The sequence below is a fragment of the Mirounga leonina genome, unplaced genomic scaffold (assembly GCF_011800145.1).
Source record: "Mirounga leonina isolate KUSES-001 unplaced genomic scaffold, KU_Mleo_1.0 Mir_171, whole genome shotgun sequence".
Taxonomy (NCBI): domain Eukaryota; kingdom Metazoa; phylum Chordata; class Mammalia; order Carnivora; family Phocidae; genus Mirounga; species Mirounga leonina.
Window position 1 is genome coordinate 12672579 of NW_023270436.1, and position 16592 is coordinate 12689170.

The 16592-nt window shown below is 36.7% G+C and overlaps 1 protein-coding gene across 3 annotated transcripts in view; it reads right to left on the reverse strand.

Moving 5' to 3' along the window:
- MED13L (mediator complex subunit 13L) overlaps positions 1-16592 on the reverse strand; it is a 301327-nt gene that overhangs the window by 140157 nt on the left and 144578 nt on the right. For all 3 annotated transcript variants that reach the window (XM_035017068.1, XM_035017069.1, XM_035017067.1), the window contains exon 3: positions 11066-11150. In XM_035017068.1, coding sequence (XP_034872959.1) covers positions 11066-11150 — 85 coding nt within the window. The remainder of the gene's footprint in view (positions 1-11065; positions 11151-16592) is intronic.

The window sequence follows — 16592 nt, forward strand, 5'->3', positions numbered from 1 at the left end:
TAGTATAATATAAAAGAAAAACAGATAAAATATCTCTGACTAAAGAAGTCAAAGTGTAAAGCTTGTTTCAAAACTCTTGCCCTTCTATGAACTAAAAGCCACAAATTCTATTTGTTGATTTCATTCCAGTACAAACAAGGGGTTGAAGATAAAGGAGCAGCACATAGCCAAGACCACTCAAGTACAAAGGCAAAAGGCAAAAAGCTAATGAAAATCCTAAGAGTCTGACTCTCTGCACTAACAAATCTCCTGGAGTTCCCACTACAGATCCTACTTCTTTGTCAGGCAATGTCAAAAAAAGGTTATTATCACTAATACACAAAACAGCCATGGAAACTACTGACCCTTGAACCTGAAACTATCTGGTTCCAAATGATAGTCATAAATGACTTAGTGATTTTCAACTGCTAATCAGTTTCTATGTGATCAGTGATTTCCTACACAATGAAAGAGAAACACGCGAACACAAAATTGCTATGGGTGAAGTATAGCTGACTCTTCAACATTCCAAGGGTTATAGGGGCTCCAACCCCCATGCAGTTGAAAATCTATGTATAACTTTTTGAATCCCCAAAAACTTAAGTACTAATACCCTATTGCTGACCAGAAGCTTTACCAATAGCATAAAGAGATTAATACAGATTTTGTGTTCTGTGTATTATATATACAAAATTATAAGAATAATAAAGCAAGCTAGAGAAACGAAAATATTAAGAAAATCATAAGGAAGAGGAAATACATTTATAGTACTGTACTATATTTACCCCTCCCCCCCAAAAATACAGGTGTAGGTGGACCTGTAGAGTTCAAACCATGTTGTTCAAGGGTCAACTGCAGTATTTTTACTCAGTTTTATAAGTACTGGATTTGCAACTGATTTATCTCTGCATGAGGAACCATTCTCAAATGTCATGTTCAGCAGTGACAGAGCAGAGAGTTAGCAAAGTTACCAAGTACCTCAGAGAAGGTTGGGACAAAATTAGTGAAGTCACTCAGCACTGTGGCCCTGACCCCCAACCCAACAGAGAATTAGTTTCTCAGTTAAATGTAAAGATGGGTAAGTATGAGGATGAAGTTTCTTTTCACTCAAGAAACAGGAGAATTCAGCAACTATCACTATCAATTTTTACACTCTTCAATCTCCCTAGTTTCAACTATACCTGATGCAAAATACAAACTTCACTCAATTTCTCTTTCTCTCTCACATACACACAAACACAGAGAGAGAGACAGAGAGAGTGAGAGAGAGAGACATGGATGTTCCAAGACTAATACAGAAAGTATTTCCATCTGATGTTTTGTACTTTAGGTTATGGGAGGAAATAAGAGAGGAGGGGTGTGTCTTTGCTGAGGAAGACACTTCTACCACCTGACTGACACCTGGGACTATGTTGGCTCAAGAGCAGACTTATACTGAAGGACTAAGCCCTTGGTTCTCAATCATTTTGCGGTCATGATTCTACAGTATAAGTAAATCTAATGGAAGTTATTATAGACTCCTCTCTCTCAAATAAATAAAATCTTAATAATAATAATATTTTTTTAAAAAATGGGGCACTTTGGTGGCTGAATCGGTTAAGTGGCTGCCTTCGGCTTGGGTCATGATCCCAGGGTCCTGGAATGGAACCATGCATCCAGCTCCCAGCTCAGTGGAGAGCCTGCCCCTCCCCGTTTGTGGGCATGCGTGCGCACCCTCTAATAAATACATAAAATTTTAAAAAGTTAGTATAGACTCTTGCTCCTGAAAAATTCATGGAAGAGCAAAACACTGCATATAATTCCCCAGGGTTGGTGAACGCTGTGAAGCAGATCCTAGAGTGAGAACTTCCATATAAAACACTACCACTGATCACTACAAACCCTGCTTTGGCCTGGAATCCCTCTCATCCCACTCTATCCTGTCCTCCTCTAATTTAATTCTATTCATCTTTCTTGTCCCAGATCAGCCAGCACAGCACTCTAACATCGACAAATCAGCACTTTTATCAACAAGTTGTAATGATTCATTTCTATGGCTCTTTTTTCCCCATGAAACTATGAGAAATCTGGGGGCAGACATAGTACCTATCTTATTTACTGGCAATATTCAACAAACATTTAAATGCCTGTTATGTAATATGCTTTACCGCTCTATACTAGTAGGTGCTCAATAAATATCTGAGAAATGAATGCTATACACTAAGGAGTGTTTTCCTATTCACAACATAACAGTGATATTCTTCGTGTTTGCGACCATTAATCATGGGCAGCCTCATACTATTATTTGAATTTTCTTGTGTGTATATGTTCCCAGCTAGTGAATAATGTTGGGAGGAAAAATAAAATCTACATATTTCACTTTTTTTATAGCCCATCAGCTCTCACTCCACACTAAAATTATAGTAGATACTCAACATGAAGGGAATCACATAGATGCTTAAAAAAAAAAAAAATAGACAGGAAGACTAGCACAACTGTCCATATACTTTAATTATACTTGAAGAACAGAATTAAATCTTTTTGAGAGACAATTCTAAAGTATAAAAACTAAAGAACGTCAGAAATATAATTTCTCCTTTTTATAATCTATAAACTTTTATTATTTTTAAGGGACAAAATTTATAGTTAACTTGACAAATATAACCTATCAGACACTCCATCTACCAAAAATTGCTTCAAATCAACATCATAAATAGCACCAAGAATGTCAGTTAACCCTAGTTGTTCACTCAGTAACCCCAGTCATTACTGAGATTTCCAAAATTACTTTACTATTAAGGTATGACATAATTTAGTAGTGTAGTATAATAGTATCTTGCAAGGTCACAATGTGATTCCAGATTTATAAAATGTTCTTTAAGCAATAATTCTAGGAAAGTATTTCCCTTTAGAAAATAATCCCCAGCCCCCTACTATCTCCCAAAAATCACTATTTCAAGAAGAAAACAGCTGCTGAAATATAAAAATGAAATCGGGTTGTGTGTTTGTATGTGCACACACGCACGCACGTTTCTGGGTCATGCCGTATGACTCTAAATAATTAATTACAAGACCTTGACTCCAAAGTTGGCAAACCCCAATCAGTAATCCCAAATCCATGGCAGACCTGGTGTAAAATTACAAGTGCCGCAGCCACAGCCTAGCTCAGCAAACTATTTCCCAAGTGGGACCACTGGGACGTTTAGAAGGGAGCGCTCTAGGTCCTTCTGTGCACCTCAAATTATGCAGGTGTGACAGTTTTCAAAGATTAAAAAGTCCAAGGACAGCGTTTCTCTACCACACCCTGAATCAAAGTACACTTCAGTAGTGTTATCTGGTTATGGAGCTGCTCAGATAGACTAAATTTCATATAATTTCATAACAGAAATTCCTCACCAGCATCAAAGCCTCTACCTTACCACTCCAATCTATATCAAATACACATGCATAAAAGTATCCTTCCTAAAAACTAATCTCCTTCCTAGAAATTGCTCCCAATTCCCAACCAAATAAAAGAAAGCCCTATAATTTAAAAGCTGAAGAAATCTTTTTCAACTGATCCCTTCTATCTTCATTACTTTGGGTTCCTACTGTGCCCTAGTGGATGCTGTCACCTCTGGCCAAGCAAACCCTATCATTTCCATCCTTTCCAAAATCTCTGTAAGGTTAGGCATTTTTGTAGGCCTAGCCTCACCTGAAAACATCCATTCTAATGCTATTCCAAAGAACCTCTCCTCTAATTTCAAACTTTTAGTTTGAATCAATCCCATTGTGCAGCCACAAAATTTTTTTTAAAGTCTTAATTCTTTCTCTGTCCTAAAAATATTAAATAGATAAATTAATTGGTCTTAGGGTGAACATGTTTCTTTCTAGATATTTACAAGTAGATACATGCTTTTATTCACCTGTGTCTGTAATATTTATAGTGATTCTTCCTTTAAAAGAATATGCCCCTTAGATCTAAAATCTCATTTTCCTACTTCCTTTAGAGAACTGCACACTACCACAACTCAATAAAATGGGAATTTATTGATTACTCATTTCCTGCTGTTATCACATTATACCCAAGGATTCCCAATGTTGCAAAATTCAATCACCATTTCTTCAACTAGGCCTGTTCCTACCACCATGTTCTAGTGAATATATTTATTATTTTGAAATTCTTGAGCCAGCACCTCCAAGGACAGTGCTCATTTGCCCTCTGATGATCACCTCTATTAAACCACAACACCACAGGACATTGAAAGCGAGTAATATACAAATATAATGTTACTGCTATCATAATTATAATTCCAATTTTCTCCATGTTATTTTTACTGTACTTTTCCAAATGAATATCTTCCCTCTAAACACCAACTCCTGGCAAACCAAGAAGCTCTGGGCCAAAGGCAATTTTACAGCTGTGTTATAAACTACCATGGGGTGACTATGCTGGCAATCCATTAGGAAAGCAGCACCAGTAGACTACTCTGAAGGGCCATTATGTTTTACAAATGTCCAATACTCACAGATTAAAGTCTCCCTAAATAAGTATGGACAGGATAGAGCATAACAGCTTCAAAACACCCATGTAATCTTCTATTGTGTGCAAAGCAGTGATTTGCACTTTAGAGGGAAAAAAAAACCAAAAAAAAAACCTTTCCATCAAAATCAGCTTATGTGTTTTATTCTAAAAACTTAAGACAATTAAAATTAAGGGGCGCCTGGGTGGCTCAGTCAGTTAAGCGTCTGCCTTCGGCTCAGGTCATGATCCCAGGGTCCTGGGATGGAGCCCCACATCGGGCTCCCTGCTCAGCGGGGAGCCTGCTTCTCCCTCTTCCTCTGCCTCTCCCCCTGCTTGTGTTCCTGCTCTTGCTATCTCTCTGTCAAATAAATAAATAAAATCCTTAAAAAAAAAAGACAAAATTAAAATATACTAACCACATTTAATTTGACAGCATTATGCCAGACACTTTTAAGCATTTCTACAAAGCTATATGAAAGCAAGATCTTCCTAAGTCCCATGTGTGATGCGAATCACTGAGGCAGCACTAAAACTCTGGGTGATATGAACTGCACACATTTCCGGGCTTTTTTTACAGCTCTCCAACCCAATGATTTATTTCATTGAGATAAGAATTAGGTGAGAAGGATACAGTATACTATGAAAATTAAACCAATTATTATAAAATGGGAGTAACAGCCACTAAACCTGCAATATTAAAAATGCCAAATGAAGAAACTAGTGGAAGAGATCGCAGGTTTTAGTTTTCCATAATCTCTTCACAGCCTAGGTGTGAAGCAGCCTAAACTTGAGACATGAAGTGTAACTTTAAGAAGTTCATTGTCAATACATAACAAAATCCCACTAAATTGCAAAGACTGATGAAAACAATATGAACTAGAACATTATCAGAAAACAATAAGAAAATCAGCAGAGTCTATATAAGTAAAAACAAAATTAATGGTATTTTATCATTCCAAGTATTCTGCCAAAAAAGGATAATCGGTCCTTAGGAAAATAATAAGCACACTTACTTGTCTCAGAAGAGGAAAAAATATGCATGACTGCATCATCTAAACCTGTAAAACTTAAAAGACCCAAACACTCTCAGATACTCAAATTCTGACTAAAAAAGTGAAGAATATACCAAAAGAAGCCAATAAGGCTCAAAGTTTTTTGTTTTAGAAACATATCTGTATTCTAGTAATATAACCGACACCAGTTTGGAGGATAGAGTATGAAAAGGGAGAAGACCTCAATCAAGAGGTATGATAGATTGTATATTGTTCCCAAATATGCTCTATCCCTCCCTGTCCCATTAACATCAAGTGTGGCCATGTGACTTGGGTACATCCTACAGATAGACAATACTTTCTCATCCATTTAACTTTAAGCTTGGTGGCAAATATCTCAGCCAATGAAATGTGAGCAGAAATGACATACACCACTCCTAAACAGAGGCTTCAATGAGCTACTATGCATTTGGCCATTACTCTTTGCTCTCTATCAGGAGCCCAGCAAGTCTTTGAAAGGGCTGCTCCATCAGCATGATTCCTGCCTGGAGGCAAGAGGATATGAGGCGTGCTACCACTAAATGACTCACAGTGGGCAAGCAGTAGGAGCAAGAAAAAACTTCAATTGTTGTAAGACAGTAAGATCTTTCAGGTCTTCTGTTACTGCAGCATAACTGAGCCTAACCTGACTGTAGAAGAGGCCACTGCAAAACTTCATCAAACACTTATGACATCTTAAAGTAGGCCAGTGGCAGTCAAAATGAAGAGAATGGGACTGACCAGAGGGATATCTGGGGGGTGGATGGGTGGGGGTTGTCCAACATTATAAGAACTATAAACCAAAGAAACACAAAACTCAGGGTACCAAGCTATTAAACAGACCATCACAAGGAAGTAGGATTAGATGAATTATATATGAACCCCAAAGAATAAGATTAAGATTTTTTTTTTTAATGTATTCATTCGAGACACAGAGATAGAGAGAGAGAGAATATGAGCAGGGGGAGAAGCAGAGGGAGGGGGAGAAGCAGAGAGAGGGGGAGAAGCAGGCCCCCCGCTGAGCAGGGAGCCCAATGTGGGGCTCGATCCCAGGACCCTGGGACCATGACCCGAGCCGAAGGAAGACGCCCAACCATCTGAGCCACCCAGGCGCCCCTAGGATTAAGATTTTTTAAAACAATTACAGGAAACAGATTTCTGCTCAGCATAAGAGACTTTCAAACAATGAACTTTCTAACATCTAACTAAAGGAATGTTCTAACATATCTCTGAAAATGAAAAGAACTCCTTTACAAAGCTGTGCTCACACAACCAGACGTTTTCAAGGAAAGGATGGATGACCATATACAAAGGATATTATAGAACGGGATTGCAGAATTATCTGGGTAAACAGGCTAATTGACTTAATGTTGTGTCCAATTCTGAAAATAGTATTACTGATAATTCTATTCGCTATATTAACAGCAGTTAGCCATTTATGAGCTCTTATAATGAGAAAGGTACTGTGCTGAGCCAAACAATCCTTCACCATTTTATAGGTAAAGAACAAGGGCTCTACAAGCTTAAGTCACTTGCCCAAGTCATATATTAAAATTCAGCTGGCAGAGTAGAGTTGTAAAATATCTTCCATCTCTGAAAGCAATGAAGAAATGGACTTGTAGCAATGTGTGGTCCGTAAAGATATGTAATATTACAGCCAGATATATTAGCTTCTAACTGACACCTTGAAGGAAAATGCTCTTGGGTAAGCACCAGTGAGGTTTTTGGTTTTCTTAATGAACAGATGACACTGGCTAGACATATACAGTGCAGTGTATGCAAATACTGGAGAGCTATAGGAGGCATACGTAAATGAAAGATAAAATGTTTGAAGTTAAGTGTCTGCCTTAGCATTTAAAATATTCTACACACATCAATATAGTATTACCTCAGCATCAATCAATAGCAATAAAAATGAAATTATTCTGTGTGAAGTTTACAATGTTATCTTAATTTCTATAGCAAAATTATTTTTAATAAACCACTGCAGTAACTCATCATTCTGTATACACTAGCAACTGCTGCCTTGTGGGGAAAAAAAAATCAATTTATATGACTCCTACTTAGCTGTGAGAGCCTCTCAAGGTGGTTAATGGAATTCCCTTTTAATTAAGCAAATCCGTATGCTTAAAAATACAAAAAGCAGAAATAATAAATCACTAGTATAAGCTTTGTTAATATGCAAACTAGGAAAACAATAGTTTGGGAAGCACAAACACCGTGCAGGTGATACATTCCTTGATGATCTGCTACAATAACCTCAATTTTGGCTTTCATGCTAGAACCTCAAAACACCCTCAATGGGAAAACCAGTCGATCTTTCTGAATAGAAATGGAAAGGTGTGACAGAAAATTGCCACGTCAGAAATAAGATAGTAAACTGTATTTCAATAAATTTAGGTTGGTTTACAGCAAATGGTCTAAGCTAGGGGCAAACAAAAGGGCAAGCATATGTTAGCCAGCCCAGTTTCTGGTGACAATGAATAAAGAGAGCTATAAACAACCGCTGAAAATTATTCTTCACCTCATGAGCAGGATAATTTTCAATCATACAACACAGCTACTTAAAGTTTGGTGAAAAGAGAATATTATTTTGAAAGACAAAGGAATTATTACAATTTTTCAAAAAAAAATCTCAACTTGTCCATTCTAACTATAGTAAGGGAGCAAAATAGCTTGATTATTATTTTCTAAAAGAAATACAATTTCAAAATAAAGTCTTATAAGAGGATTCAAATCAAAGTATGCAAAATAATAAATTTATGGGTAAAGGAATTAACAATTCTTGAACAGTAACAATAGGTCGAGTATTATGCAGCACCTATCATATACATTACCTAACAAAAACTCAAGGTGCACAGTATAGTGTACTTAACTTAAAGGTGTTTACTAAAGCTTAGTGAGGTTAGGGTAAGGGTCCAAGTAACAGACTGTGAAATCAAACCAAGGTCTAACCCAAAGTTCTTTAGAACTATCCGAAGCTTTATTACATGACATATTGCCTATGTCACAATTAACTTTCTTATCAAATAATAACTTAACCTGAACTTCAGGGCTTTAAAGATTTTGTTTGTTCGTTTGTTTAATTGAGAGAGAGCGCACGCGCACGTATGTGCGCTCCCATGAGCAGGGGAAGAAGCAGACTGCCTCCTGAGCAGGGAGCCGGACATGGGGCTCAATCCCAGGACCCTGGGATCACGACCTGAGCCAAAGATGCTCAACCAACTGAGCCACCCCGGCACCCCTGAACTTCAGTTTTTATCACAAATTTGGAATTCATGAGCAAAGAATAAATGAATTATCTGCATTTTTCTTCTCTCCCAGTTTTTCTGTTCTTCTAATTTTCTCCCATTTAAAACACAAAAGACTGAAAAGAATACAGTTTAACCACAAATTAATATTTTTTCTGAAAAAAATTAATGATACAAAAAACACAGTGAGCTATTTTTTAAAATATGTGTTTTATTCCACATACATTACAAATTTTCATTAAAAAGACTGTTTAGGGGTGCCTGGCTGGCTCAGTCGGTTAAACGTCTGCTTGCCTTCAACTCAGGCCATGATCCCAGGATCCTGGGATTGAGCCCCGCATCGGGCTACCTGCTCAGCGGAGAGCCTGCTTCTCCCTCTCCCTCTGCTGTTCCCCCTGCTTATGTGCTCTTTCCCTCCCTCTCTCTCTGTCAAATAAATAAAATCTTTAAAAAAAAAAAAAAAAAGACTGTTTAAAAGTGCATTAATTATTATACAGATAATAAGAGCTTTGTTATGGCATTGGATTATAGAAACAGTCAAGTTTCCACATTTTCCTGAAGGGACTTTGTGTGTACTTTTGTTTTGTTTCGCAGTGGGAGGGAGAATTATCAAATATTTGAATTATTTAAGAGTACTCAACTCTCAAAATCAATGCTTCTAAAATATACTGCCTTAGTAACAGATGGGTGGCCTCTAGGTCCACTCCAAAGCACAGAGGTGGGAACTGGAGTTCAGAATGAAAAAGATAAATTTGGTAGGAAAGGTCTTTCTGAGTGAATTAAATGGTGACAACTTATCAACTGCAGCTTAGGTCCCCTAAGCACTGACACTGTAGTGACATCATAACTAACAGCTTGGATAAAAACTGAACAGTACCAGAATGTTCTTTCAGCTTGATCACCTGAAAGTACCAAATAAAGACTCAAAAACAGAAGTGAAAAAAGTTTTTCCCACAGAAGTTCTTAATTAACCCATTCTTTCTCATCTGTTTTTCCCCTTAAAACACTATCCGAGCCAGGAATACACTGTTATGCCATAAAGTAAGGGGGGACTAGAACAATAATGACAGGTCAAAAGGCCATACAAGCCATCACGAAGGGGTTTTCCCTGGCCAAATCTGGAAGAATTTATGCATCAAAATAAATGATGGTAGTAATGAATTATAATTCATTGAATAAAACAGAAATCCATTTCTCCAAACTTATATAGCTAAAAAGATTAAGGGAGATTAAAAACATACATATATGTGTACGTACGAGAAAATGAAAAACTCTTCCTTACAAAAAGAATGTCAAACAACGAAAGGAGAAAGAATGGTGACATTTGAAAATTAACATTACAGCCATAACTCTACTGATTTAGACAATAGAAAATAAAACACATGAGTCAAAATGTGATAATAGGATAATTACACAATCTATTTTGTATCTGGCCACAAATTACTTAATAATTACAAAGACAGAATTAACAAAGGTCACAGTTAACAAGTACTTATTAATTTACAGTGTAGAAATCTGACAGACCACCACCTCAAACAAGTGATCAACAATGTTAATATCAATGACACAGAAATCACAAGCCTCCTGCTTTGATATACTGAGAAGGATACAACATCACTTCTATGGTATTACTACAAAATGCACAACCTAAATCTAGTCATAAGGAAACTATCTCAAACTGAGAGACATTATATAAAACATATGGCCGGAACTCATTCAAAACGTCAATGTCAAGAAAGAAAAAGAAAGGCTAAGGAATACTTCTAGACTTAAAAGAGACACGAAAACTAAAATGTATGATTATGGATTGGATCTTGGGGGAAAAGGGTTTAAGATATCAAGGATATAACTGGGACAATGATGACATCTGAGCTTAACTACAGATTAGATAATGGCATTTTATCAATGTTAGATTTCCTAATTTTCATAATTATACAGTGCTTACATGAGAGGCTACCCTTGTCCTTAGGAAATGTTCACCTAAACACTTAGGGGTTAAAGAAAGAACAATCTCAAGTGTGCAAAGGACTCTTGAGTGGCTCAGGAAATAACTTTTAAATACACGTTAGTAGTAAAAGGGCAAGCAATCACACAAACTACAAAGCAAACTGGGCAAAAGAAAAACTACTGGCGAATCTGAGTAAAAGGATATATGAAGATCTTTGTGCTATTCCTGAAACTTCCCTAAGGTTGAAATTATATCAATATAAAAGGAATGAGATTTGTATGCCAAAGAATTTTGAGAATTACAGGAAAACCTGGGAATATCCAGCATTACACTGAGTGTCTCAAAACAACCGTGATGCCGTTCCTTCTCTTACCTTTCTAATAGATTGTGGATCGCTTTGAAGAGCAGTGTCCGACATTCATAGGAAAGGCCATTTTCCCAGAGTCCTTCCTCCACAACTGAAAAGAGTAAAACAAAACAAAACAAAACAAAAATGAACCAGTAAGAAAGGCGTCCAAATAAAAATTAACTTTCAAAACATTTTTCTAAAGGAAAGTTGATGAATTCATTGAAATGAATTATCTCACGCTGACACTGGAGAAAGGAAGTTAAATACTTGCCCAAAGTCATAAAATACCCATGTAAATAACATGTTTCAATTTTAAAGTCTTCAGAATATATAAGCATGGTACAACCTCTCTCCGATAAAAGTCTTTCCAACCTGGTTCTTCAAAATTTGAAATCATTTGAAATTCTCAAATTAATCTTTCTACTGAAAAGTGCCACAAAGACAAATTTTGTTAAAATTCTATTTAAAGATAACAAAATGTCACAAACTGATGCTAAGGTTAGCATCTGTATTTTTAGAGGATAAACTAAAAGGAGAAAATATTCAAAAATGTCAGTTATTCAAATTTCCTTAAATGTTCTAAAGGCAGTATCTCAACAGGATTTTAAGGACATGATTTTAGGGGAAATGCCAGGAAATTAAATCTTAATATAAAATCAAATTTATTTCCTAAACTCATAATTTCATTAATGTTTGACATTTTGGGAAATACTGTATTTGCCTTGGAAATACAACATAACACTGAGCCACAAGTAACTCTAACACCAAGAAAATCCAACAGACTAATAATGAATGCCCCATGCATTCCTAACATTCTTTTCATATATAAAAAGATATAAAACACCCTAGAGAAGACAGCTAATTTCCTTTTAAATTATATTAGTTCAGTTCAAGATAGCAAAAAATTGGAAGAATGGCAAGGACATTTGCAGAATATTTTCTTTCCCTTTTACTTGTTATCTTGACAAAAGCACTCACCAGAGAAAATTTTGACAGAATTAAAACACATGTTAAATCCACAATGCATTTGTAATAGTTTTACTACACCAATAGACATCTCAAAATGCATCTCCATATTCTGCAAACACACAGAATTAGAAAAAGTGTATTTACATTCATGGGTTTTACCTATAGGACTTTTTTTTAAATGATAAAACTGGATAATTTTATTCTTGATATGTCAGATAGGTTTTTTATTTTCCTACGTGACTTAACCATGATTTACCAAATTTTCCCCAAAGCAACCTCTGTCAGAAACATTTTATTATTTATCACTAAAGAAATGGAAATAAAGTACAGCAAATAAACAAACACTCCTGCTAGCAACAGACTGCCTCTGTTCAAGACCAAAAGTTTCCTACAATCCTCTGAAGGTGTCATGAATCTGTGTTCTCACACATTTATCTTCTAGACAGAGCTTTACCTGGGTGAGAAAGAGAGCTAACATTTCAATAAAATGAACACCCCATATTAATTTGCTTTTCCTTCCTAATGTGTCTCACTGACTCTAAGACACCATCACTTTTAAGAAGCACAATTTTTTTATACATCACTGAAGGTGAAGGGGTAGAAGTAAGCTGCCATTTAAACTATAACATGGCTTGGGGCGCCTGGGTGGCTCAGTTGGTTAAGCGACTGCCTTCGGCTCAGGTCATGATCCTGGAGTCCCGGGATCGAGTCCCGCATCGGGCTCCCTGCTCGGCGGGGAGTCTGCTTCTCCCTCTGACCCTCACCCCTCTCATTCTCTCTCTCTGTCATTCTCTCTCTCTCAAAAATAAAAAATAAATAAATAAATAAAAATAAACTATAACATGGCTCTTATAATTTAGAATTTTTAATCTGCAATTATTTAAAGAGCTCTTTTATATTTACTGACATGTTTTTCTTTTTTTAAGATTTATTTTAGAGTGCGTGCATGCGTGTGCGCATGCGCGCGAGAATGTCGAGGAGAGGGGCAGAGAGGGAGGGAAAGAAAAGCAGAAAAGCAGACTTCCTGCTGAGCACAGGGCCCAATGCTGAGCTGGATCCCATGATCCTGAAATCATGACCTGAGCCAAAGCCAGGAGTGGGAGGCTTAACCGAATAAGCCACCCAGGCGCCCTACTGACATGTTTTTCAAATATCATTACTGTACATACATAAAACAGATAATAAAAGCCCCGCCCCCTACAAAAAGTTTAAAAATTCCAGGGGTGCCTGGGTGGTTCAGTTGTTAAATGTCTGCCTTTGGCTCAGGTCATGATCCCAGGGTCCTGGGATCAAGCCCCACATCAGGATCCCTCCTCAGCGGGAAGCCTGCTTCTCCCTCTCCCACTCACCCCGCTTGTGTTCCCTCTCTAGCTGTGTCTGTCTGTCAAATCAATAAATAAGATCTTAAAAAAAAAAAAAAAGTCAATTCTTCTAAAACTAATCTATAGAGTCAACTCAATTACAATAAAAAATCTCTGCAGGGGCGCCTGGGTGGCTAAGTTGGTTGAGCGACTGCCTTCGGCTCAGGTCATGATCCTGGAGTCCCGGGATCGAGTCCCGCATCGGGCTCCCTGCTCGGCGAGGAGCCCGCTTCTCCCTCTGGCCCTCCCCACTCTCATGTACTCTCTCTCATTCTCGCTCTCTCAAATAAATAAATAAATCTTTAAAAAAAAAAAATCTCTGCAGGATTTTCTATAGAAAGAGAAAAATTGCATTTATATGACAAAGCAAAGGAACTAGAATACCCAAAATAATGTGGTAAAAGAAAAATATAGCTAGGACATTTATACCACCTGATTTCCAGCTTTACTACAGAACTAGAATTGACAAGATAGTGTGGTATTAGAAATAGGATAGATACACAGATCAACAACAGAATAGAGAGTCCACAAATAGACCCAAAACATATGGTCAATCGACTTCCAAAAAAGGTGCAAAGGTAATTCAGTGGAAAAAGAACAGTCTTTTCAACAAAGGGTGCTGAAATAAATGAATATCCCCATGCAAAAAAAAAATGAGCTTCAAATCATAGATCCCACCACATAGAAAAATAAACCCCAAAACGCAAAACCTAAAACTCCAAAATTTCAAAAACATAAGAGAAACTTTATATAAGCTTAAGTTAGCAAAAATTTCTTAGATATGACACCAAGAGCATGATCCATAATGAAAAACTGTTCAATAGGGCTTCATCAAAATGAAGAACTCTGCTCTTCAAAAAAAACACGGAAAAGTTATGTTCAGCTACAGAGAAGACAAGCCACAGATGAGGGATAAGCAGTTACAAATCACATGTCTGACAAGAGCTTGTAGTTACAATATGATACTCTTCTTTAAAAATCTCAAAACTCAACCCCAAGGGAAAAAAACCATTTTAGATAATGGCCAATAGATTTGAACAAACCCTTCACCAAAGAAGATACATAAACAGCAAATAAAAACATGAAGAGATGCTCAAAACATCAGCAGTCATTAAGGAGATGCAAATTAAAATCACAGTATCATCCATTAGAATGGCTTAAAAGAAAAACTGAAAATACTAAGTGCTAGTGAGCATATAGAGTAAATGTAATGGTCATGTACTGCTGATAGGAATGCAAAAATAGTACAGCCACTTTGGAAAAGCTGACTTTGGCAATTTTTTCTGAAGTTAAACATACACTTGTCATGCAGCCCAGCAATATCCATAGTGTGTGTGTGTGTGTGTGTGTGTGTTCAAGTAGAATAAGAACTTGTGTCCACATGAAAAACTGTAGCAAATATTTATAGCTGGTTTGTTGCTGTTGTTGTTTTTCCAAAAATGTCAGGAACTGGAAACCACCCAAAAGTCCCTCAACTGGGGAAAGAACAAACAGCAGACAATCCATACACTGGGATACTATTCAGAAATAAAAGGCGCCTGGGTAGCTCCCTCAGTTAAGTGGCCGGCTTTTGATTTCAGCTCAGGTCATGATGTCAGGGTCTTGGGATCAGTCCTGCATAGGGCTCTGTGCTCGGCGGGGAGTCTGCTTGAAGATTCTCTCTCTACCTCTCTCCCTCTGTCCCTACCCTGGCTCACATGCCCATGAGCACTTTCTCTCTCTCTCAAATAAATAAATCTAAGAGAGAGAGAGAGAGAGAGAGAGAAACAGAAAAAAAGAGAGAGAAAGTAATTAATTAAACTGATACACTCAAAACATGGATGAATGTCATGCTAAGTGAAAAAAGCCATCATACTCAAAAAGCCACAATGCTTTATGATTCATTCATATGGCATGCTCGCAAAGGCAAATTTAAGGTAATGTAAACTGTTCAGTGGATTCCCATTCCCATCCCTGGAATGGGAGTGGTTGATAACTAAGGGACATGGGAAATTTGGGGGATCATGGAACTATTCTACATCGTGATTGTGGTAGTGGTTACACATAACTGTGTGCATTTGGCAAAACCTACAGAACTACAGGCTAAAAACGGTAAAACTTAACAATCTCTTACTGCTCTACATAAACTCATTTTACTATTAGACACAGCTTCTGAACCTATGCCATTATAAATATACTTACATTGATTTTTTTTGTATTTTTAGTGTTGAAAATGAGAAGAGGATATGAATCAGAAGGACTCCTATGTACTCCTATGTACACTGAACATGATTGTTTTTATCCAAATGATATGGTTTATTTGGTTAACCTTCCTTTACAAATCATTAAAAGCAAAAAAACAGTTTCGCCCACAAGAGACTACAGACTAAAGTGGTCCACCCTTACAATACACTACAAACTGTATTAAGTACTTTGTATTAAATACTGCAAATACAAAGAGAACAAGAATTTCTCTAAAACATTTCTCAAAAAATTTTTAAATACTGAAAGTTTGAAAATTACCTTTATATTAATATCACTTTTATATGTTAATTCCCATATCTTCCTTTATATTATATGAATTTATATAAAGTTTAGGCACCAATTTAATAGAATACTGGGAAGAAAGTAGTAACACAAAGTAAAACAAATCAGACTACATTAAGCTCTTGTTAAGTATACTAAAGCTTAAGAAACAGAGAATTATAAATTATCCTATACGCTAACCAGTAAAATTTAAAATATAAGTCAGCAGAGGTAATGTACAAGTAAGGGCACAGTATTTGGACTTCAAACGAACACCTCAATGTCATCTTACATACTAAAGATTCAAGAGCAGTCAATAACTTATTGAAGTCAACAAGTGTAATCAAGGATAACCCCTCTACTAAATAATATCCATTAGGCCATGCATTTAAGGATAATGCATTATTTTGCTACGCTTTTAAACTTTCTGTTTTTATATAGCAAGCATACTATGGAAAGGAACAAAAGTCAGACCAAACTTTCTTATCTACTTCATGTGCAAAATTTCCAGAAATACAAGAGCAGTGGATGTTTCAATGAATCTCTAAAATGTAAGTTAAATCTAGAACAGCATTTTTGGAATCTAATAGATATTTGGCCAACACACACTGGCCCACAGTTCTTGGCTATGTTATGCCTCAAGCACCAGGCTAGAAATTAGGAATGCTCTCAAAAAGCTAATAGAGATTTTGAAAATCACTGTAAGGCAACAATAA